The 23,983-nt window shown below is 40.8% G+C and overlaps 1 protein-coding gene across 1 annotated transcript in view; it reads left to right on the top strand.

The window, feature by feature from the left end:
• Positions 1–23,643, top strand: part of ANO6 (anoctamin 6) — a 55,604-nt gene extending 31,961 nt beyond the window's left edge. Inside the window, exons 7-20 of the mRNA XM_008947052.1 lie at positions 601–716; positions 1,150–1,284; positions 2,573–2,678; positions 3,832–3,892; positions 7,228–7,373; positions 8,860–8,937; positions 10,415–10,640; positions 11,521–11,690; positions 12,222–12,319; positions 15,070–15,200; positions 15,993–16,198; positions 21,742–21,941; positions 22,379–22,484; positions 23,437–23,643. Coding sequence (XP_008945300.1) covers positions 601–716; positions 1,150–1,284; positions 2,573–2,678; positions 3,832–3,892; positions 7,228–7,373; positions 8,860–8,937; positions 10,415–10,640; positions 11,521–11,690; positions 12,222–12,319; positions 15,070–15,200; positions 15,993–16,198; positions 21,742–21,941; positions 22,379–22,484; positions 23,437–23,643 — 1,986 coding nt within the window. The remainder of the gene's footprint in view (positions 1–600; positions 717–1,149; positions 1,285–2,572; positions 2,679–3,831; positions 3,893–7,227; positions 7,374–8,859; positions 8,938–10,414; positions 10,641–11,520; positions 11,691–12,221; positions 12,320–15,069; positions 15,201–15,992; positions 16,199–21,741; positions 21,942–22,378; positions 22,485–23,436) is intronic.
• Positions 23,644–23,983: the final 340 nt, after the last annotated feature.

The following is a 23,983-nucleotide window of genomic DNA, read 5'->3' as shown; positions in this document are numbered from 1 at the left end:
TGAAAATCATAAGTAGATTTCTACAAATGTCATTTGTCTAGTTGCATCACAGATAAAAAATGGAAAATTCCCTTAAGTAAAATAGGCTTTACTGAAATAAGTTTTCAAATAACCTAGTAAAAAACACAAGGATTATCTCCATGTGAACTACCTTTTAAATTTAAAACAGAGACTAGAAGCTCTGGATTTATCCCTTGGACTTTCCAGTCTTCATTCCAGTACAATATTATTTTGAAGCAATGCATGTTAGCATGCTACAGCTACTTAAAATCAATTTTAATTCAGTCCTGTGCTCTAATTAGAATGGATCCTTTTCTATTTTCTATGCCTAAGTGCCAAGACGCTGACATGTACTTGGATTTAAGATCATTATGAGTCTCTGTTATTTTCAACTCACATATATAAAGCATTTGCTTTAGCATTTGGTGCCTTTCTGACAGACTTCCATCCTGAATGCTGGTGTACCCCCAGAGCTGCGTTCCTGCTCCTTTTTCTGGCTTGCAGTGAGACTGGGCAAAAGGCTCTGGCTTCATGGCATGGGGTCTGCAGAGAAGAGATCTGTGCTGCTTAGATTAATGGTATCTTCTTCCCATTTTGCAGTCTAGTTTTAGGCACCCATCAACTGATCCCAACTGCCCAAGTGAACGGTATCTTCTCTACAGAGAATGGGCTCATCCCAAAAACATCTTCAAACTGCAGCCTCTGGATTTAATCAGGTTGGTGTGACCAGTGATGGACTAAGGCAGAGGGAATTAGGAATCTACATAACAGGTCTGGTTTTGGGGATGTCAAGGAGGCATGGCTCAGTAATGAGGGCAGGTACATACACCCGTATCAGCTCATGAATGAGAACATGTTTTAAGCACAGTTTCATGATAAATCAATTCATTAAAAGGCAGCCACTTACATTTTTCCCTTGCAAGGTATGATCTTTCTTTTTACTTTTTTTCCTCCATTCCTATCTTCTTATAAAAGTGTATTTTATGGTGGTGATAGAAATACTCAGCTGTAATATTTCTGCAATCCCAAAGTTCAAACCAGAGGAATATGACCATAAGAGTTGGTTCAAAATATCTGAAATGAAGAGTCATTTGAAACAGAAATGTGAATTTACTTGCATTTCAGAAAAAAACTCTTTCCACTCCACAGGAAATACTATGGAGAAAAAATTGGAATCTACTTTGCTTGGCTGGGCTTTTACACTAATATGCTGATCGTGGCTGCAGTTGTAGGAGTTGGCTGTTTTCTGTATGGATGCCTGACAAAGAACAGCTGCACGTGGAGGTACTTTATCAGTTATTTTAGTATCACATGCGATTTTGATCAGTCCCCTACAGAGGGGGACTGTAGGGGGTTTGCAAGACACTGCACAATAAAAGAGGCAAAATGAAAGAGCCTGAGAACAACAGTTGTAGATTTGAAGGTAAAGGAGTAAAATACGAGGCAAGAAAGGTAATAGGTGTCCTCGGGCCATTACAGTGATAGACAACTGAGAGTCTGTTATTTCAGAATTTTATATATATTTCGTACTAGGTAGACCTGGTGTAGAAACACAAGGAAAGGAGTGCCAATCAGAAGTCAATACAAATTGTCATAAAACATTAATTTCACTGTGGTGATCCTTAAAGGAGTTATCAAAAGACCTTGATAAAACTCCCAATATTTATTTCCTCTGATTTAAGAGAGGAATAGATGAAGAGCAAAAGCACAGGGGGCTTCAGCTGCCTGGAATATGCTGAGAGAAGCAGCATAGCTGTCACACAGAGCCATGACAGAATTCAGCCATGGCAGAGCGACCCTGAAAAAAACACTTGTGCCAAATCACCTACAGGTCATCACACTGTGTATCCCCTTCTTTATAAAACGTGCTGAAGGGCTGTTCCAGAGTTGCAGTCCTGTGGCCTATTTATACCCAAGTAGCTTTATGCCAGTGTTATCATGTAGTTAAATCGTTCATCTCCCTCCCTGGTGTTTGCCCCACTGATGTATGTATAGAAAGCAGTTATATCATCTTTCAGCCTTCACCATACTACGTTAGTACATACTAGTTAGATGGTTACTCTTTTGCCATCTCTTAGGAGACAGATCTGCCATTCCTTGATCCACCCTGGCAGCCTGCTTCTGCACGTTTTCCAGTCTGATCCCCTGTAGAAGAGCACAGGGAGTGGGTAGCCATTTCAGTTCTGCAGCTATTCCTTGCTCTGGTAGGCAGTGTTCCTCTTCCTTCTCCCCTTGGACTTGCTATGATATAGCATGTGTGAGTGTGCAAATGTGGGTTTCCTATTGAAGAGTGTGAGATCTCTGAAGAGTTGTTTTATTTTTAGTGTGATCAGTTTTGAGAATTACCACTATATCCAAGGGAGGGAAATTATTTTCCATCTATCTCATCCATTTTTGAGATGAGATCTAAGAATGCAAATGGGGATGTGTTGCTGGGTGGGTGGGGGAGTTATTGAGAGCAGATTACTGGTAAATTATTTTGCAGTTCTCTGAGATTATTGCACTGTCCTCATGTGCAAAAAAGGACTAAAGAATTTAGTGTTGGTGAGTGACTGACTAGTTTTGTTTTCAGCCAAGAAGTATGTGATCCCAACATAGGAGGTAATATCATAATGTGCCCTCAGTGTGATAAAGTATGTACCTACTGGAACCTCACCATCACTTGTGAATCATCCAAGGTAACTACATCTACAGCTTATAGACATGCTATTAAAATACATATATAACAATGTTATTCCTCCACTAATGTCCTGGAGAATTGCTGGAACTGTGCAAAGTGTTGTTCTTTTTGATACAGTGATTGAACTTTGAAAAGTAAAACCATTAATTGCTCAAATTTGATCTAAGATGAAAAAAAAAGGGTTTTTTTATTTCACATAGCTGCCAGATATTTGATGCAGGACTAAAGTGTTTTAATGATTCAATTAGTAAAGTCTTGATTCAGTAGCTCTGAATCTGTTTTGCTAAGGAAATGTCCAAAGACATTTTGACATTTCTAAATTCTGGCTCCTCCCTCCCCAAAGGATGTATCTGGATCCATGGGTATTTGGCCCATGTTGTCAAGGAGAGATGAGTACAAGGAGAGGTCAATGTTGGCTATGACAGAAGCTGTGACACAGCCATGTCCTGTTAGCCATGACACAGCCAGACTCTTGCTTTTAGTTCTGTCTAGAGGAACCTCACTTTCTTTCCCTGTTATCTTGTCTCATTAGGCTACTGTTAGGTTTTTGTCATTCATTTCCATTGGTTCAGTCAATCTCAAACTTAAAATTTTTCACCTGTTCATCAAAAATATTTTGCCCAGCTTTAATGTGTCATTTCAGTGGACATAAAGGGTAAAAGAAATAAGAATACAGGGAGAAGGTTGTGATGGAAAGAAAAGGCAAATTGTGACCACAGAGGTATTGCATCAGAATGTGTTTGCACTAACTAGCTTGATTTGTTGTCGTCCTGCTCATGAGAACCAGATGTGTCCATTGCCTTTTTGTGGATGTATTAAAAATACGTAACTCTATACTGAGTTCCCAGACCAGAAACACTGTTTTTGCTCTTCCTATGCAACAGATGGAAGGAAGTTTGATAGCACACCATTTTACTATCCTCTTGCTGCATATTTAGCTTATATTTTTAATTCTGGGCTTCACATTTAAATTTACTGGAGGGTGGCGTACATTGACAGAAATTAGGAAATTATCAATAAAAATTTTTTATTAAGCTACATAAAAGCTAAAAATCAACATGTTCAGTAAGCAGCTTCTGCTCAGCATCAGTGTAGAGGAAAAAAAAAGGTCAATTATATTTTAAGCCTTTTTTTCTATTCCATTTTTCCAGAAACTCTGTATATTTGATAGCTTTGGGACACTGGTGTTTGCAGTATTTATGGGAATATGGGGTAAGTTAATTTCAACAACTGTGGTTTGTCATCTAATTTTGGCCAAGCCTCCAGCATCAGCCAGGAAAACACAGATAAATTTGCAACGGCTTCATTTCCTAGCACTCAGAAATTCACGGGTAGGTAGTTCTGTAGAAGATATGTACATTCACAGGAACTCTTTTTCAGCGTTACAAGAAAGCAAAAAATTGTAGAACTTCAAGTTGATTTTCAGTGTCTGTTTTGTTTTGTTTGACTTGGAGAAAATTCCGATGGAAGCAATTCGAGCTGCCCCATGTTCATCCAGCAGGAGCCAGACACATGCTTAAATATGTTTGGCAGAGAAACAAGGTTTTTTCTAAAGAGTTTCAAAGCTGCCTGTGCCTATTAACAGTTGTGTGACTGTGCAAGGCAATTGGAAAATAGTAATTTTTTATATTTCCCACGATTTTTTTCCTCCTGTCTTTATTTAAGAAACTGATTGTAAAACATGTAGTAGTTACAAGCATTAGATTTACCTTTTAGCAGAGAAAATATACCTGAAACCAGGATGTTTCCCATGGATAAACCCCCCTGTTGCTGTATTCAAGGGATTAGGCAAGGTTTATTTTCCCAGAAACAGCTTAATTTGTTATTAGCAACTTTGTTCAAACTAGCTTTTATTGAACTAACTTACCCAGAAATTAACAAAAGTTCAATGGTAGGTCTGTATAAAGGATACTATAGAAAAAAGAAGTCATCTAACATTTTGAATTCATAGGTAGACTGACAAGAACACATAATTTGCTTTCTTGTAAAATACGTTTTATTTTTATTTTGCTAGGATGGCCTAAAGTGCTTCAAAATAGCTACTGCTTTAAAGATATATAACATGAAACATATAATTTCAAAAAGAAATTTCTTTCAATATATACACTGAAATCAAAATACCAGCAGGAAATTCTCTAAGTAAAAGAAAATTAGAAGTTTTGTACTAATGTAATCTCCTATCACCTGAATACTTAATTTATTTGCAGTTTGTTTTTTAATTAAAATTCTGTTTGCTGTTTTGAAGAATGGTCCCAAGAGTAATAATTATAGAGTTAAGCTGCATGGTTATAGTGGTGGCTGCAAAGCCTATTAGTATTCTTGTCATAAGTCCACTATATAAAGAAGTGAATTGTATTACAGAAATTCAGTCAAAATTGTACCGAATCCAAATGACCTACGGTCTTGGTGCAATTCCAGCTGTAATTTTCATCTTGTTCTAATACTGTTGCTGATCTCCTGGTCCAAAACAATTAAAACAATATTAGATTTTTAGATACATTATTGCATCATTATCTTCAGTGCACTTTTAATAATTGCAATTTTTTTTTTAGTATATTCCCTTCAGAGATAAAACACCAGGGAGTTTGGCCTCAGGAATTAGCCCTTTATACATTAATGTTCCAGACCAACACTTCTGCTGCTTCCCTCATGATGATATGACTAGACTGGCAAAGGTCATGAACAAGAGGCAGCTTCCACTTCCCTTGCTGCCATCACCGGTTCCCCTCCCTGAACAGGATCAGATAAATAAATAAAATGTTCTCCAATGGAGGCATTTCTTATCAGTCCTTGGTGACAGAGCTTCAGAGGCAGAATACCCGGACCATACTGAATGGCAGTGTTAAGGGACACATGAAAAGGGGACACCACAAATTACCAATGTGAGGTGGAATTAACATTCAGATCTGCTGATTCTGAAATGTCATTTGTTTCCACTGTTAAAAAAATGCTGGTTCAAAATAAAAGGAAAATGTCAAATCCAGCAGCAGCACCTTCCCTGCTCTGAAAGACACAGCTTGGCTACCGGCTTATTTTAGCTAGCAGAACTTTTCTTTGTGTTAGGGCTGAGGGAGCTGTCCCCACATTATGTGCCCTCCTTTTGCTGTTAGGACAGAGGCTATCACAGAAGGCCCTGCGTTTCTGGACTCCTCAGCAGCAGCTGGATTTGCAGCTGGAGCAAATCAGTATAGCCTATAGCTTCCTGTGATTTGGGCTGGGCAGCAGTTAGAGGTTTATGGAAGATTAATCTTGCTCTGCAGGAGAAAGTAGCTGTGATCCTCTGGCCCACTCCTTGGAATGGCCTTTGGGCTTCTAAGCATGAAGCACTGCAGAAATCCTTATGAAAGAGGCTCTTGAATTATCAGGGGAGGAGGGGTTCCTGGGGTTTTGCCCGTGTGCAGTTTCCACGGTCATCTCACAGTCCAGCCCATGGAGTTTTCTGGGTTTAAAATGCTTCAGTTTGGGGTTTATTGACACACCTGATTTTAGAAATAACCTTTAATGTTCGGACTTCTAACTGCATGCCATTGATGTTTCATCATTCAGGATGAGGAGCTAAACCAATAATAGCCCCTCACTTTTAGATTTAATTACTTCCAGAGAATGAGAATAATGAGGAGTGCAGTGATGGGATGCTAACTCCTGCTGGAGACAGTGCTGCAGACTCTCATCACTCCTATCATCTGAAGATGCACAGTCTTCAGTAATGAAGCGTTGGGGTGTACTGGGGAGCATGGTACTGACACCCATCATCCTGAACTCCTCTCAACCTTCCCAGCTGGGTCTGTCATTGCCTCTGCTGCCAGGTCTACCCGCATAATGTCTTGGGAGAAAGTAGAGTTTAGCTGGATTCATGGCTGGCCAGTACCACTTTGGTATCTGTGTACCCGGTCCCACAGTGTTACTAGTTGTTGAAGTGCAGTCTAGGGGAACTACTGGCTCAGCCTAGAGAGCTTGTAAGCTCCATGCCATGCAAAAAGAGCTGCAGCTGGTTCAAATTTGTGCTAGCAGAGGAGGAAAGATGTCTGTTTCAACTGCTTTATGTGAACCATCATTGGGTCTTGGCAAAGTCCATGCAAAAACTGCAGACTGAATGAACATGAACTTTTTCTTGTGACAATTTTTGACGTACTGAGTTCTTTTCTAGAAGTCCTGCACTCTGCAGCATTTTCTCTTCCCCTAGCCAAGAGACTTGTTTTCTTACACGTCCCATGGTAAACTTTTTCAAAAGCAGTCTGTAATATAACCCCCAAAGTGCTCTTATTCTAGCCTTAGCAAAAAGCAAGTAAATACGTCTTTGGTTTTTAGCATGTTCTTAGACCACCATTTACCCTAGGTTTCTCTTATTAAAGTGCCTATATATCCAAGGTAATACTTGCATAAAGAAGCAGATACAGCCATTTTCACCATCACATTAGCCAAGAAGGGGTTTGTTCTATGGCTATGGAAAGCTGCATGGAAAACTGAGCCTCTTGTTAAAGCCCAGGGGGTCAAGCAGTGTCCAGTACTCACATAGTATTGCTTATTTTGTCTTATCTTCTGGATAGTTACTTTGTTTTTGGAGTTTTGGAAGCGACGACAGGCTGAACTGGAGTATGAATGGGACACAGTTGAGTACTTAGAGCAAGAAGAACTAGTTCGTCCAGAATACGAAGCTCGGTGCACTCATGTAGTAATGAATGAAATCACACAGGTAAGGAATAGTTTGATAACTGGTAATGGCTCCTGCAACAGACATGTTGTGAGAGGACACTATGAAAATGGTGAATCTGGACTAGAGCTGTATAAATCAGCAGTGCTTCAAGGAGAGTTGATAATCTGGCCTGGAAATAGTGAACTTGCCAAGTACAGACACGCAGGGGGGAATTTATATCTAACTGTAGGCACCTTAAAGTAGTTGTCTGTTTGAGGAGCTTGCACTGCCGGGGTTCCTTTGTCATAAATAAACAGAAGTAGGCATCATCCACAGCTTAGGAGACCAAGTCTATTTTATTAAATCCCCCAAGAAATGATTCAGTGTTGCTGCCAGAGGCCAAGATCACAGAGCATTTGCTATCTTTGCCTAAGAATGCATCAGGAAAAAAAGAATGAAATAGAGGGAAAGATGTTACATTATATATCATGCCAAGACTGTTTTTTAACCAAAGATGTTTCTGTTTGAAACATGTATAAATAGGTATTGTTGCTAGGTGCATGTGGCTGCAATTGCAATTAATAATAGCAAACTCACAGGGATGAAGATAATCTTCATGTCAATGAAATAGCTTTCATATTTATGATGATCTTGGTTTAGATTCCTATTTATTATACATTTTGGGTAGCTTTAGCTTCTGTATCTCACTTCAGCTCAGCTTCACTTTTTATTTTTTTCTGCCAATATATTGCTCTGGCATTTATCTGATCATTTGCATTGCTTTCACATTTCACCCACATTATACTAATGTTTATTAGAGAGGATTTGGAAAGTTTTGGAATTAGCTGCCATAGTTGAAACTATCTGATATAGATCTTATTTTTATATCTTTTACTACAAAAAAAAAAATGGTTCTGTTTAAAAGCTTATAAGCCTTTGCCACCTTTAATGTATAGAATCACAGCTAGAAAGTTCCTTTCAGATAGTTCAAAGAGTGAAGAATATGCTACCAAAAAAAAATTATTTTGACCCACAGAGATCCTCTAAAGACACAGTGAATTTTCATGCCATCACAGTCAGGTAGACATTTTCCTTGGGAAAGCCATTCCATTGTTTCTGTGGGATAAATTGAGAAATATGGAGAGATCAGGGACAAAAATTTTAGTGCCTACTAATTTTAGCCAATGAGATTTGGAAGACCTTGGATGCTGTGATCAGCCAAGAAGGGTAGGTCCATTCAAAAGGACTATGCAACCTGTCAGTGCTGAAGTCAGCAAGAACTGAGGACACTCAGCTTCTATGGAAGTCATTTTTATCTTAGAATGGGAAGCAAAAAAAAAGATGCCTGTGATAAGGGAAGACTTTTGAAATCATGAATAAATGTCAGTATCCAGTATAACAAAGCAGAAAAGGAAATAAAATCAGGGAGTTTTTTCCTGTTTTTTCTGCCCTCAATATCATAGAGTTTAATTGGAGCACACAAAAAAAAAGTATTACGAAAAGATTGATTGAATGCATCCTTGATCTGTTTCTAAATATTTTACAGCAAGAAGAGTATGTGCCATACACTGCCTGTGGGAAGTGCATACGGATTACTTTCTGTACAAGTGCAGTCTTCTTCTGGGTAAAGTTCTCTTACTCCTTCACCTCATGAATTTGTTTCTCTAGTAAGTGTCTAAAAAAAGATCCTCCTGAACTGAACAAAAGATACAAATGGAACGGGTTCAGTTGGATTTCCATCTGATACATAAACCAGGCCCATAAGGTATGGAAGCATATGAATAAAGTAGATGTAGTCACTGAATACTGATTAGCATGCACTCAGTAGAAAATGTGTGTCAGAATATCCTGCAGCTTGTTTGTTACGCTTGCGAATGTGGTCCATTGGGTGTTCCCTCATTATTTTAAGACAAATGTCTTTGCTTTTCATGGAGAGTGTGGGAAAGACTGTGGTTTATATGCTCATTTCCCTGCCAGTTTCTATCATACTTTTTCCAGCTATTTGCCTGAATATCACGTCTCACATTCCTGGGCCTTTTTCAGGTTTTTCATCTCACTTAACAGAGCAGAGGTGGTTCATTTCTAATATAGAGCTGCTGCTCTAATTACAACTAAAACTTGAAAGCAGTCCAGTCACCCATGAAACAATATGTAACATTGTGAGCAGGCTCAGAGAGCTTGCCTTGAAAAGTTTGATGTTCTAGCATGCTGCATGTCCTCCTCAACTGCAGCACAAACAGCAGCTGGAGAAGACCTCATCCTAGGTGACAGGAGTCAGATAGGAGATAGCGATGGCTGGCAGCTCAGGAGGGTGTCAGCATTAACACATCTGAAACACAGAGGAAAACACACTGTCTTGCTGTTGGCTTTAAGTAGGCAGGACTTCAGGTTGAAGGGGACAGATTTGGTATGGGTTTGTGTTTGTGTTGCTGCACTGAAGTGCAGGGTAGGCAGAGGTAGGTGGATTCATGTCATTTTGCAGAGACAGTGAAAATAAGATTCACAGCTCTGTGGACCTCAGTCTGAATAATAGCTAGAGAACTAGCAAGAAATAAAAGCAGTAAGAGAAGCAGAAAGAGCAGAGATGGCAAGCAAGATGGGATTCATGGATCATTATTACACCTCCTGCAGATTACAAGACTTGGCTTAAAATTTGTTGATTTCTTTAAGGAGTCTGTAATCCTGTCATGTGAAAGAGAAGGTACAGCACCCTCCACAATCAGTGCAGACTTGCTAGTACATTTGCCATCCTGCCAATTGCCCGATGTCAAAAAAGGGAGATTTCTTCCATTGCATGCCTCGAGGCGTAAGATTTGATTACACATCTCATTATCTTCACTTACATTGGTACAAACCTTGTTATTAGTCATAAGCCAGACCATCTCTTTTCTTTTGTGCATATTGACTGTGCTGCATGAAAAAAAAGCCTTCTTTTATGGATTCTATATTTATTGCCTTCTAGCTGATTTGATCATGCTCTTGCGACGGAATAACAAGTGCACGATTGGTTTCCTTTTGCCTATTGTAAAAAGTGTTTCAGACTCACTTCTTTCTAAAGCCAATGGTTCAACATCAACACCTTTCTTGCGTTCCCTTGGCAGATTCTTTTGATTATTGCTTCAGTTATTGGAGTCATTGTCTACAGGCTCTCAGTTTTCCTGGTGTTTTCTGCAACGTTGTCACAGCACATTAGTGGAACGGAGGCGATCCGCAAGTACTTGACTCCGCAGACAGCCACTTCAGTAACTGCTTCACTCATCAGCTTTGTAGTCATTATGGTTCTCAATATCGTCTACGAAAAAGTGGCAATCCTGATTACTGACTTTGGTATGTTGCTGCTGTCTGTTTCTCAGACAGAAATTTAGGGTAAAATAGCAAGAAAAAGAAAATAGCATTTATATGTGTAATAAGAATTCCAATAAATGAACACCTGTACCACGTATTTCAGAATTTTCCCACCAAATCACACAGTACCACCTAGAAATTTTCAAATACCAATATTCTCAATATCAAAGGAATATGATATTCAGCTCTTTGCCTGCAAACTCCTTGTACAGCCAGCAAGAAAGTTCAATTGTTTACAGTTCTGTGCTTGTGAAGCAGACAAAGCAAAGAAAATAACTATAAAAACCAAGCTTTATGAAAACAGATCAGTAATGCATAACACATTCAATTACATTAGCTTTTGTTTATGGGGAAAATAGCTATTTTCTTGTAACTAGATGAAATAAGGTCACTGTTCCAAAGCTAGATATCGTTCCAAAGTTATTAAATAGATAAAGAGTAACAAATATTATTATTCTTTATATCCAGACCATCAACATTGAAGTAGCTATTTTACTTTAGATGTGTGAAGTAGTGCAGTGTTTTAATATAGTTTCATTTAATACTGTTTCATCAAAGTGTTACATTTGCATCTTTCCTGAGTGTGCTGGATTTGGGTGCTTCTTTTCCCCTGAGTTACCAGAATTTTTGCTTGTTCTTTTTCTTTCTTTTTAGGGAACAGATTCTTTCCTTTTTACAGTGCATGTGGTTTTAGAAGTAGGATAATAGTTACAGTATACATGGAGTTTAGGTACAATCTAATTTACAATGCCCTTAGTCATATTAAGGAATACAAGGCATACTTTTCCAGCTGAAGCTCTAAAGCAGCTTGTATGTTACTTGCAGGTTGGCACTTCTTAAATTATTTTTTTTTTAATTGCAGAACTTCCAAGGACACAGACTGAGTATGAAAACAGTCTGACAACAAAGATGTTCTTGTTCCAGTTTGTCAACTACTATTCTTCATGCTTCTACATAGCCTTCTTTAAGGGTAAATTTGTAGGTCACCCTGGCAATCCAGTTTATTGGCTGGGAAAGTATCGCAATGAAGAGGTAAGCATGTATGACAGCATTTGATTTAAAACAGCAATTAGTGCAGGTATTCTGCTGCAGTTAGGAGTGTATAACATAGCTGTACCTATGCAGCATAAGTGTTCAAGAAGCAAAAGCCTCCCAAGCCAGTTGCCTCCTTGGCAACTCCTAGCATAAAAGAATATGACACGAGACTTGTTGGGCTGAGAGATGTACTACATGTACCCAGACAAGCTTATTTTCTCACAGTCCAACAGTCTATGAACTGGCACAAGGGAAGGGGAAAACATCAGTAGACAGCGCAGTAAAGAGCTGCATGACTTCACTTGGTATTTCACTCTTCCACTATTGTCCTGTCAACCTACCATATATGACTGTATGTGGCCTGGAATTGGCTTTTGCATACCTTACTGGAAAGGTTTGCCTAGTCTTCTTGTATTGCTTTAAAAAATGTTATCCTAATAAAACAGGAATGCATTCTTTTAAGTGCTCCATTCATTCCTAAAAGGTTAGCCATCTTCAAAAATTTCTCCTGTCTTTCCCAACCTTCAGTGTGATCCAGGTGGATGTCTCCTTGAACTCACAACTCAGCTTGCCATCATAGTAGGAGGTAAAGCAATCTGGAACAACATTCAAGAAGTGCTTCTTCCGTAAGTTCAAACCATTAGTTAATCTGCTCTTTCATATTTGAAAGATACTGCATTTGCTTGATGAGTTCAGGCATTTGGTCACTAAATTTGATAGATGCACATTGTGTTCTAAAATAGTAAGACTAGTCTTTTGGGGCCTTTTTAGACAATTTGAATATTTTCAGTCTAGTAGGTCTGAGCTCCTGTCTCTGTCATTCAGACTGATTTTAGCTCTAACCAGAAATGCTTCCTTCCTCTGCAAATCACACTCAGTGTGTTTTAGGCTGGATGTTTGAAACTGAGGCATTAGAAACTCTGAAAATATTGAACTAAAGACTGTGGCTTAATATTTAGTGAAATGATTTGTTATATGTTGGGATTTTAAAAGTCCTGCAGAAGTTAGTAATTTAACTCATTTAATTGTACAGTGATGTTTGAAATTCATAGTGCCTCTACATTCTCTTTCAGTGGGGCAGATCTCTGGGAGGTCACCCTTTAATGTAAACAATGAGCAAAGTGGTAACCACAAATGCCCTCCATTTAATTTAGGCTAAAATACTATCCAGGACTCTCTTCCTTCTCCCAGGCCTTGTTCATTATTTTATAATCAACAGTGACTGTTATGTTGCTTGGAGTAGGGAACTCCCAGTTTCCTCATGCTCTCCTGATTCCCATAAGCACCAGCCCACGGGATTGTATTCCCTCTGGCTGTGGCTCTTCCAAGCCCATGAATAGCGCTCCTTCACTGCACAGTGATGCCTCTTTGAAGTGTGTCATAAATACTGTGTAGGGCTGAAGCTAGGGTGCACTGCTGAGATATGGTTACTCCAGACCCCAATGCTCTGTATATGCTGCTGGTTGCAGGGTGGGCCTGTAGACCCATCCTTCTTTTCAACATCTCCTTTTACCTGGGGAAGGGTCCCTGCACTGAGCATGCCTGCAGACATCAGCTCCAGCCATAAGCAACTGACTCCCTCTTCTGTGTACAGGAAATATATTCATCTGACTAGAATTTTCAATTCACTTCCCAGCGTGACAAGGAACATTTAGGTGTTGAAATGCTGAGCATCATTTCTGGATCTGGTTCTTAACTGCTTTCTCATTCTGCAACTCTGCAAGTATAAAGAGAACCATTCTGGGTTTTTTCTCTGTTGCTAGACATCACAAACAATTTGCCCCCACCTGCTTTTTTTGAATATGGTCCTTTGACTGCTGAAAATGGCTACAGCAAATCCATCAGTTTTCTTGAATTCTTATGCAAGCCTTTCAGATGACAAGATCAGCCTCACCTTAGTACGTGGGAAGGTGAAGGAGCAGCTAATCCTGGAAACCATTTCAGGCACATAAAGACAAGAAAGTCATCAGGAGTAGTCAGCAGGGATTCATCATGGGAAAGTCATGGCTCACCAACTCACGAACCTTCTATGACAAAATGACTGGCTCAGTAGATGAAGAGAGAGCAGTGGATACTGTCTCCTGGTCTACTAGTAAGGCTGTTGACACTCTCCCATACAGAGAAGCCATTGAAGGAGCTGGATGAGCAGACAACGAAGTGGACTGAGTGCAGGCTGAGTGGCCAGGCCCAGAGGATGGTGATTGGTGACATGAAGTCTAGCAGGATGCTAGTCACTAGTGGTGTGCCCCAGGGATCACTACTGGGTCCTGTCCTAGTATTAATGATCTGAATAAGGTGTCAGAGTGCACCCTCAGCATGTTTGCTGATGACATCAAACTGATAAGTCAGAGGGTGATGCTACCGCTCAGAGGGACCTTGACAAGCTGGAAAAATGGGCTGACAAGAACCTCATGGAATTAGACAAGGGTCAGTGCAAAGCCCTGAACAACCCCATGCACCAGTATATGCTGAAGGTCACCCAGCTGGAGAGCTGCTTGGCAGAAAAGGGACTGGGGTTCCTGGTGATCACCAAGTTGAACCTGAGCCAGTGATGGCCCTATGGCAAAGAAGGCCAGTGGTATCTTCAGCTGCATTAGGAGCAATGTTCCCAGCAGGTTGAGGAAGGTGATCCTTCCCCTCTACTCAGCACTGGGGAGGCCACACCTCTAGTACTGTATCCAGTTCTGTGCCCCTCAGTACAAGAAAGACACAAAATACATGAAGGGTGAGAGTAAAGAAAAGGGAGACACTAATCTCAGTGACTAATGCCCAGTGACAGGACCAGAGTCTAAGAGCACAAACTGAATCACCAGGAGGTTCCATCTGAACATAAGAAAAACACTTCTTTACTCTGAGGGTGACCAAGCACTGGCACAGGCTGATGAGGGATGTTGTGGAGTCTCCATGCTTGGGAGTATTAAAAAGCCATCTGAGCACAGTCCTGGGCAACTGGCTCTGGTGACTCTGCCTGTGCAAGGAGGGGTTGGACCAGATGACCTCCAGAGGTGCCTTCCAACCTCAACCATCCTATGATTCTGTGAATTTTGTGAGCAGAAGGAATTAATCTAACCACAGGCCTACATTTAACTTGATTTTTTGTTACCTTGAATTTTATGTGTCTATTCTCCTGTACAGGCTAAGTCTAAATCACTATGATTCTGATATATTGCTCTCCTGCACTATTGTTTGTGGTTGTAAATAACTAAAAGATTCAACAGAAGATTATACTCATGTTTGGAGGAGGTTTTCACTAATTCAAGAATAACTAAACCCACTGTTCAAAGCTTTAACAGCAGAAAAGTCCCTTTTTTACCATTTACTGAACTTTTTAGGTTATTTTACCAATGTTAGTGGTCTTTTTCTCCCTGGCTGATAGTTGGGTCAAGAATCTAATTGGAAGATACTGTGCAGCTGCTAGATCAGAAAAGGTTGTTCCACGCTGGGAACAGGACTACCACCTGCAGCCCATTGGAAAACTCGGACTCTTCTATGAGTATCTTGAAATGGGTAAGTAGCAGTTTAGTTTGGGTTTCCTACCACTGCTGGATACAAGCATTCTCTTAGGAAAATCTTCATACAAGCAATGCTTAATAAGCGGACAGACAGAGGAGACAAATGTTTTCCAAGAAAAATTTTGATGAGCCATTACAGATTGTTTTGCAAGCTCTTATTAAGCAGCTAAGCCTTAATCCAATTTATAACTAGGAAACAGCACGTGATTGTAAAGGAGGAGTACTGCTGCTTCTTTGACCCACCCTCTGAGAAGTGCACCCAGAAGGTAGATCTCTGCCATGTTCTGGTGTTGTGCAGCAGAGCCCTGTGACAGACTGCTCGGTCTAGAGTCACCAGGATTTGTTGCTGGTCTCTTGGGAACTGGCAGATCTCCAGTTTGTTGCCACCATCCCTTTTGTCATAGCAGTGCCAGTGTGCTTGTCCCAGCACCTGGGCACCAATAAGATGATTGTTAGTTCAGGCTTTCCAGCACAGCACTGAGACAGATAGTCACTAGATTTCCAGGTCTTTGATGAAGACATAAGAAAGAAATGGACGCTTAAATACCCAGAATAGTTCCTCTTGGTATGTTTTGACTTGTAACATTTTCCTGTCCCCTTCACCTAGCAGGTTTTTTTCAGTGCTGTTCTGCTCCTATCCTCTCCTACAGAAGATTCTCTAGGAACCCAGCTGCGATTCCTTGTGTCTCTCCCCCACAGCTGGTACATATGAAGTCCACGTGCTCATAAACACACATCTCCAGTAAGTGAAAGCCTCATTGATGTAGGTAACCTCTCTCTTTGACAGTTATACAGTTTGGCTTTGTCACACTGTTTGTGGCATCGTTCCCCCTGGGTCCTCTTCTGGCTCTCATTAACAACATGTTGGAAATCCGTCTGGATGCGTGGAAGCTGACAACCCAGTTCAGGCGCATGGTCCCACAAAAGGCGCAAGACATAGGTGCCTGGCAGCCCATCATGCAAGGCATAGCCATTCTGGCAGTGGCCACCAATGTAAGTATGGTGCTGACAATTCCAAAAGGTAAAATGCCTTCACTGCAGGTGTGACATCCAAACGTCAGAATACCACGTGAGGCAAAGTAGCACTTAAATGAGCCTGAATTAATTAGGAGCACCAGTGATCAATGGTGCCAGGTCCAGCTGGAGACCTGTAACTAGTGGAGTCCCCCAGGGACCAGTACTGGGTCCAGTCCTGTTCAACACCTTCATTAATGACCTCAATGATGAGAGTGTCTGCTCAGCAAGTTTGCTGATGACACAAAACTGGGAGGTTTCTGCACCCAGTTAGCGAGATTTGGACAGACTGGAGAGCTGAGCCAAGAGGAATCTAGTAAGGTTCAACAAGAATAAGTGCAGAGTCCTGCACCTGGGCAGGAGTAATAAAATGCACCAGTACAGGTTAGGAGGAGATCTGCTAGAGAGCAGCTCTGTGGAGAGGGACCTTGGAGTCCTGGTCGACAAGCTGTCCCCGGGACAGCAGTGTGCCCTTGTGGCCAGGAGGGCCAATGGGATCCTGGGGTGCATTAAGAAAAGTGTATGCAGCAGAACAAGTTAGGGCCTCCTGCCCCTCTACTCTGCCCTGGTGAGACCTCACCTGGAGTATTGTGTCCAGTTCTGGGCTCCCCATTTCAAGAGGGACAGAGATCTGCTCCAGAGAGTCCAGCAGAGGGTTACGAGGATGATTGGCAGACTGGAATGCCTGCCTTGTGAGGAGAGGCTGAGAGACCTGGGGCTTTTTAGTCTGGAGAGGAGAAGACTTAGGAGGGATCTAATTAATGTGTATAAATATATGTGGGCTGGGTGTCAAGAAGGAAAGGGCAATCTCTTCTCACTTATGGCCTTATGCGATAGGACATGGGGCAATGGTCACAAGCTGGAGCACAGGAAGTTCCACCTCAACATGAGGAAGAACTTCTTTACTGTAAGGGTTCCAGAGCACTGGAACAGGCTCCCCAGGGAGGTTGTGGAGTCTCCTACCTTGGAGACTTTTAAGACCCATCCAGATGCGTTCCTGTGTGACCTGCTGTAAACTAGATGGTCCTGCTCTGGCAGGGGGGTTGGACTCAATCATCTCTGGAGGTCCCTTCCAACCCCTAACATTCTGTGATTCTGTGATTCTGTGTATAGGAGTGCAGGGTGGATTTCAGTGATTAGGAAAATTTTATATGTCAGCTACCAGATAAATTTGCTGTTTTTCAGATGTATCAGGTGTATTTTTGCGTATTCAAAGGTCTCCCAAAATGGCCATTATTCTTGTCCAGAACTTGATTTTGCACTATAACAATTCAACAGGTATGGTAAACATAGCTAGGACATAGAGAGGAGACTCAGGAGGGCATAAAGGCAGAGAACTAAGCACAGAGAAATGCTGGATGGAAGGAAAAAAAGGAATTTGAGAATGGAAAATTTACAAGAGAATCTGGGAGACAGACAAACAAGCTTGAGCATATGCTCCATCTGTCCCACACTGCTCTGCTAAGGCAAGCCAAACATAAATCCAGCTGTTCCATAGCCACGTGAACATCCAAGGCCTACTAGTTAATCTAGTGGAGTATTTTTTTAAAAAGGGAACTTTGGTAACACATTTCAGATTGTTAGAAATATCAGGTGCCACCAGAGAGGTACTGGTGGCGGTCTTTTGGTTTAGTGCATGTGTGAGAAAGTGTTACAGATAACTCTCTTAACAAATAATGCAAATTCCAACAGTTGATGCAAATTCACAGGTGAAGCTTGGCTTCCTCTAGCATAGCTAGAAGCAGAAGCAACATTATTGGTGAATCAGTATCCTCTTTTGAACTATGCTGCTAGAAAACTTATAAAATCAAAGGAAAAAAAAAGTTTCCAGTGCCCTGGGAAAAAAAAAAAAACAAACAATGTTATGCTATTGGATAAGCTAACTGTCTTTTTTAGTCAATTCAGCTAGATCTTCTAATATGACTATAAAATAAAAGATTGGATATACATACTGAGATTCTTTTAAAATATTGTCGTGAGTACCTTAGTCATAGTGCCTGTGACATTCAGGGCAGAGTTGGTGACCTTATGGGGACTGAGACACGTAGGCTTCTGTTAGGAATGTATTCATGCCCTGCTTTCTGCAGGAAAATGACCCAGAAATAGGTGTCCTTTGCTACCCAGTCACAGCCCACCTGAGGCTAATCTGAACTTCACAGCTTTTTTCCACTCCAAATTCCTCCTTATGGGCAGAAAACATGGAGTCCTTGATATGCAAAAGTATATTTACAGCTTGGTTTTACACTCTGTCCTGCTTGACAGGCCCTCAATCTGGATGTTCATGTGGCTGTTAACTGGAGGCATATTTCTTGTCGAGTCACCCTTTTTGGAGGTCTCCTGTGTTAGACGGAGTGAATGTCAGCGTGTATGCAGTGTGCCTCCTGCTGACACCGCCGGGGCCATTAGCGTGCAAGGGGCACAGCTCCGGAGGCTGCCACGTTCAACAGGCCCTGCTGCAGGTGTTGTCAGGACCTCAAAGAGATCAGTATTTCTTGCTAATGAAGTGTGGGCTGTAGAGCCCTAGAGCAAATGCGAGAAGCAGTTTTTCTTTAAGTGTGTTTTTTCTTCTTTGACATCCAAGATCTAGCGTAGATCATCAGTCTTTCCTTTACCATCCGTGATTTTTCCCTAGCACATAGAAACTATTTCTTCTCTTCTATGTGTCTTGTTACAGCTGAGTAGACTTGGGTAGTGCATCATCTTCCCCTTCAGGCACTACTGTTAGAATAGCTGCTAATGACTTGCAAGCAACTTTTGCACAATACTATGAGTTTTGGGACTTGTTGCTTGCTTGCTCTTGTATGATACCAGAGCATCTGTTGTTGATTTGAAGACTTACTTTAATTAGTTATGGTATAAATGGAAAAATGTATGCAGTAAAGTTTGGGAAGCAGAGAATGTGCTATTTGTTTGTACTTCTCCAGTGAAATACTCTGAAATGCAGCGTGCAATTCAGGAGGAAAAAAAAGTTTTTCCTTTGAGAGGATGCTGTAGGATTAGCTTTCATATTTCTGTCCTTGCAGCTCTCTGGAGCACATCTGGAGATCATTCCAAGAGAGGGAGGAGAGTTAGACAGGGTCCAGATTTAAGATGATGAGAAACCTGGGGCCTTGCAAAAAAAAAAAAAATCAGTAAGAGCAAATATTAAGTTCTGTAAATACATATTCCAGCATCTTCCTAAATGATACAAAGAAACAACATCAAAATCATTTGTTCCAAAGGGAGAAAGGATTTTTTTGCCTAACTGTTGAGTTGTTATTAGTTCATTTATGTTCTGAATGGATGAGCTAATGAACAGAAAGAAATTATGTTTAACTAAAACTTTCTATGCCTGCACTTCAGTTAAAAACAGAGTCGTTTAGGTGTGAGGTTGTCTCTCTGCAACTGCAAGACACAGTAATATATACTTCTTGTCAGCCAAAACCACCTACTCTACATGTAAATATAACCAAATAATTTTCACTTCATTTCACACTGGCATGTAATGCTTAAAAACGGTTTATAAAGTGCATGCCAACTGCGTTTGATTTAAGACAGAGTACAGTACCAAAAAAAAAAAAAAAATCCTACCCTTGGAAGTTTTAAGCAAGTTTATTTTAGTTTTAGGACCCCTCCCTTTTCTTTATCACCAGCCAAATTCACTTTCTCTCAACTGAACTTGATTGTAACAATATTCTGGAGAACCAAATATGGATCTGGGACCATAGACTCGAAAGTCTTGTTTCTGCAACTTTTGTCTTAAGTAGAGCTTAGCTTCTCAGGTACTTCAAAGTAAGCCAACTCAAAAGTTAAGACATTGGGATAGCTTTCAGCGTTTGGCAGTGGTGCTACTTTGGGGGGGTGAGGGAAAGTTCTTGCACCCTTTCCAACCGAGTGCCTTTTCCCTTCCCTGTCTTTTCCCCTTGCTGCTGCCCCTGGTGTTGTGCTAGCAGCAGCGCCTTGGCAAACGCCTGGTGAGGCGGGTGAGGGAGTGGATCCAGCCGGGGCTCCCCGCCAGACCGGCCCCACCAGCTGACCCGCTGCCGCTGCAGGACACCGCAGCCACCACAGGGCAGGACTCAGCTGCTAGGGGCAGAGGCAGGAGGGACAGCGGTTGTTTTAGCTAGCACTGCCACCAAAGCATTGCTTGAGGAACTGTAGAAGAGGTGTCCTCATTTTTTTTCACCCTACCTCCTCTCTCCCCTTCTCTTTTTCTACGGCTGTTACAAGTGCCTCCTCAGGTTGGGGCTGCCTTGCTGGGAATGCTGCACGAAAGTGAATGAGGAATACAGACTGCGTTAATTGGAGACTGGCATGAAGGGGAATAAAATACAAATTAACCAGCTCTTAGGCTCTTTTTTTCTGCCCCATTTTTGCATCTCTGCCTAAACCTCCCACTCCCTGATCCCTTTAGATCCCTACTTCCTACTTTTCTACTCCATGTCTCTGCCCTGTTTTTCTCCATCCATGTTGTCAAGTGTTTTGTTTTTTTTTTTCTCCTACTGTGGGACAAAAGACTTCTCATCAAGCCCAGGAGTGCAGCTTGTTGCCCCTTTCAGGGGTGCTGGGCACCAGAGGTGCCTGTTATCATGAGCTGATGGGGCAGCCTTTTGCTAAATTCAGCTGCAGATCTTGCCAGTGGAAGGTCTTCCTCAAAGGGAAACCTTTTGAATCTGCAATAGCAGAGGAGGAGATCAGATTAAACATAGTTAACCTGTCCTCTAGAGTAGGATGTTTTGGAAAGTTCATGAGTTTAGAAAAGACTTCCCAAAACAAACCCACAGTTCCAATTTCCTACCCAGTTTGTGACTAGCAGACTGAGTAGGACAGGGACTCCCTTGGGAGTAAGATAAAAACAAATGGTCACATCATATGTAAAACAGCACTATGCAGCTGCTACTAAAAAAAAAAATTATCTGGACATCAAGAGCAGTTTCCGCATATACTGACATTGAAGCTTAGGAGGCAGCAATTGCCAAGATGAATTTGTGCTGGCTGGCACCTCAGAAAGAGTGGGATGTTTCTAGGGTCAGAGATGCATCAGCTATATATATGTAGTTTATTTAATTCCACTACTCAAACCTCCAGGTCCCTTTTGAAATGTAATTTTCTGTTACTGAAGGATTCTTTCATTGTTTTCATGAGTTTCATCAGGCAGGATTTCTTTAAGCATCTCATAGGTACATCAGATAGCAAGCACGTTTGCTGGTCTCCCTTAGAGTACTTTAAAGTGAGTTTGGCTTCCGACCTCCACTGCATGCTTACAAGGAGAAAAGTGTGTTATAGTGTAACTGTTTTAAGGCATACAGCAGAGCTAGTGTAATTTAAAAACTGTACAGAGTGCACATTCCAGGAAGAGATTGTTATATGCCTGTGAGTAACTATGTGCTCATTTACAGAGGGAACTACTGACTGGAGAAGTACATATTTTCTATTTTTAGCTCATACTGTAACTTTTGAGATAATATATATGGCCAAGTCATGCATATTAAGGCTTATTTCTTAAATGCTGCTCTGTTTTTTTTTTGTCTTCTGAAATGTAGGCTATGATCATTGCTTTTACATCTGACATGATTCCTCGTCTGGTTTATTACTGGTCCTTTTCGGTCCCTCCTTATGGGAGTCACAGCAGTCACACTATGAAAGGGTATATAAACAGTACACTTTCTGTCTTCAATATATCAGACTTCAAGAATGCAAGCATGCCATTTCCCTCTTGGTTTGGGAACCAAACAACATGCAGGCAAGTGTCAAATAGCCATTCTTTTCCAGTGACAATTTTTTTTTTTTTTTAAATGTTTAAGTCATCTAATTCAGTTAACAATATCCAGGAAGAAATGTTAAAGCACAGTAAAAGCCAGCGTATTTTGAATGGCACCCAGAATTCTCTGCTACTCAGAAGATTCTTACTTTATTTTTATTTCCTCATGATTGATAGTCTTCAAAAAAAAGCACTTTAAGAGTTGCATACGTAACACTTAATACAGTGGCAAAATAAAAGACATTTCAACCAAGTATAGCTTATTCTGCAGATACGACTTTACCCATTGCTGTAGTTGCTTGCAGCTAACTGTTCCTGGATTCATGAAACAGGGACACGTCTTGCTCCATCCTCTGGCCACAGTGCCGTACTGCAGAGATGCCTGAGTCTAGTTCCTGACTTTCCTGCCTTGTTTTCAGATACCGGGATTTCCGCTACCCTCCTGGGCACCAGCACCAGTATGAGCATAACATATACTACTGGCACGTCATTGCAGCCAAGCTGGCTTTTGTCATTGTCATGGAGGTAAGTGTATGGGCTTTTGAGCATTATTTACTTAAACTCCTCTTCCCTCCATGCAGAAAGTCCTTCAAAGACATTCTGTCCAGGCACAGCTGTCAGAGCTGGTGATGTCTGCTGGCATGGGCAAGAGCTTGGGAAGTGTACCTTAAGTGCAGCACCATTAGAAAAAGAAGTCTCTGAAGACATGACATCAGCTGAGGATTGCCCTACGTGTTTGCAGTTTCTTTTCTCAAGAACAGTAAATTATTTTTAGTATCAGAAACAGAAGAAACAGTTGCACCAAAAATATTTTTACATGTACTTAGAGGAAGTTTGTGCACAGCCTCACGAATATATACACATAATAGATGTGCACTAGCAGAGTGAAGTCTATCAAGATGGTCACTGCAAGAGACCAGTCTCTAGATGAGCATCAAAAAGCAATTTCTCCTTCCTCTGCAGCTACAATCTGGGTTTACAGAAGGTGCGAGTCAGTCCAAGATGAAGAAAGAGGAATATTAGGTATTATTTCATTATAAAATGTACTTATGGACTGATCCCGGGACTACTGAAGTCGTCAGAAACATGCAACTGGTTAGATCTGAGTTCCTGTAGCAGAGAGAAGTCTGTTGCGGCAGAGTCATTTGAACAACCCTAAAACACTTTTATAAGAAACAGTAATCAGTATTTCCTTGCAGGGAGGAAGTACTGGGTACAAGGGTTCCTGCAAAACAGGCAGAGAAGTCCTTGTTAAAATCAGGATTAGAAAAATCGCAATTTCTTGATTATCAGACAATTATTCTACTCATTAGTCATGTCTGCTTTTTAAAATACTGTTCTATTGTGATAGATATTGGTATAGAACCAGCTCAGAGTCTTAAAAGATAATCTGACGTTTCAATAATAATAATAATGATAATAATAATAATGTCCTGTTCAGACTGACTGACAGTTTTTCATTTTTCACCTTCCTCAGCATGTCATATACTTTGTGAAGTTTATTATTTCATATGTCATTCCGGATGTATCACAAAAGACCAAGAGCAAGGTCAAACGAGAGAAGTATCTAACACAGAAACTCTTGCATGAGAATGATCTCAAAGTTGTGAAAAAAACTATGGGGAAAATAGCTGACAAAATTATCAAAGGAGTAGACAGCACCTTCCGACCTAAAGCTGAATAAGTACTTTTTTATGGAATAACAGTATTTAGCCAACTAATACCTGTCCGGATATTACCAATTGCTAATCACACACTTTGGATTAAACAGTGTTTCTTGCCACTGTTACCTGCTGATTTACCTGATTCTCCTGGACAAATGCAACCACTGTGACTCAGATAAGAGTTACCACTTTTTTAAACAGCTCTAGCGGGACTTATTTTTTTAACGTGTGAAGAAAAAAATTTCTCACCTCGAGATGATGCAGACTGTCAAATACATAGACTGCTTTACACTTTATTTAGACATTATCAGTTAGATCTCGTTTCACTTGAATAAAACCTTAAGAACAAGAATGATTTGT

This window comes from Merops nubicus, unplaced genomic scaffold, assembly GCF_000691845.1.
Source record: "Merops nubicus isolate BGI_N331 unplaced genomic scaffold, ASM69184v1 scaffold14359, whole genome shotgun sequence".
Lineage (NCBI taxonomy): Eukaryota > Metazoa > Chordata > Aves > Coraciiformes > Meropidae > Merops > Merops nubicus.
This window is presented reverse-complemented; position numbering and strand designations above follow the sequence as displayed.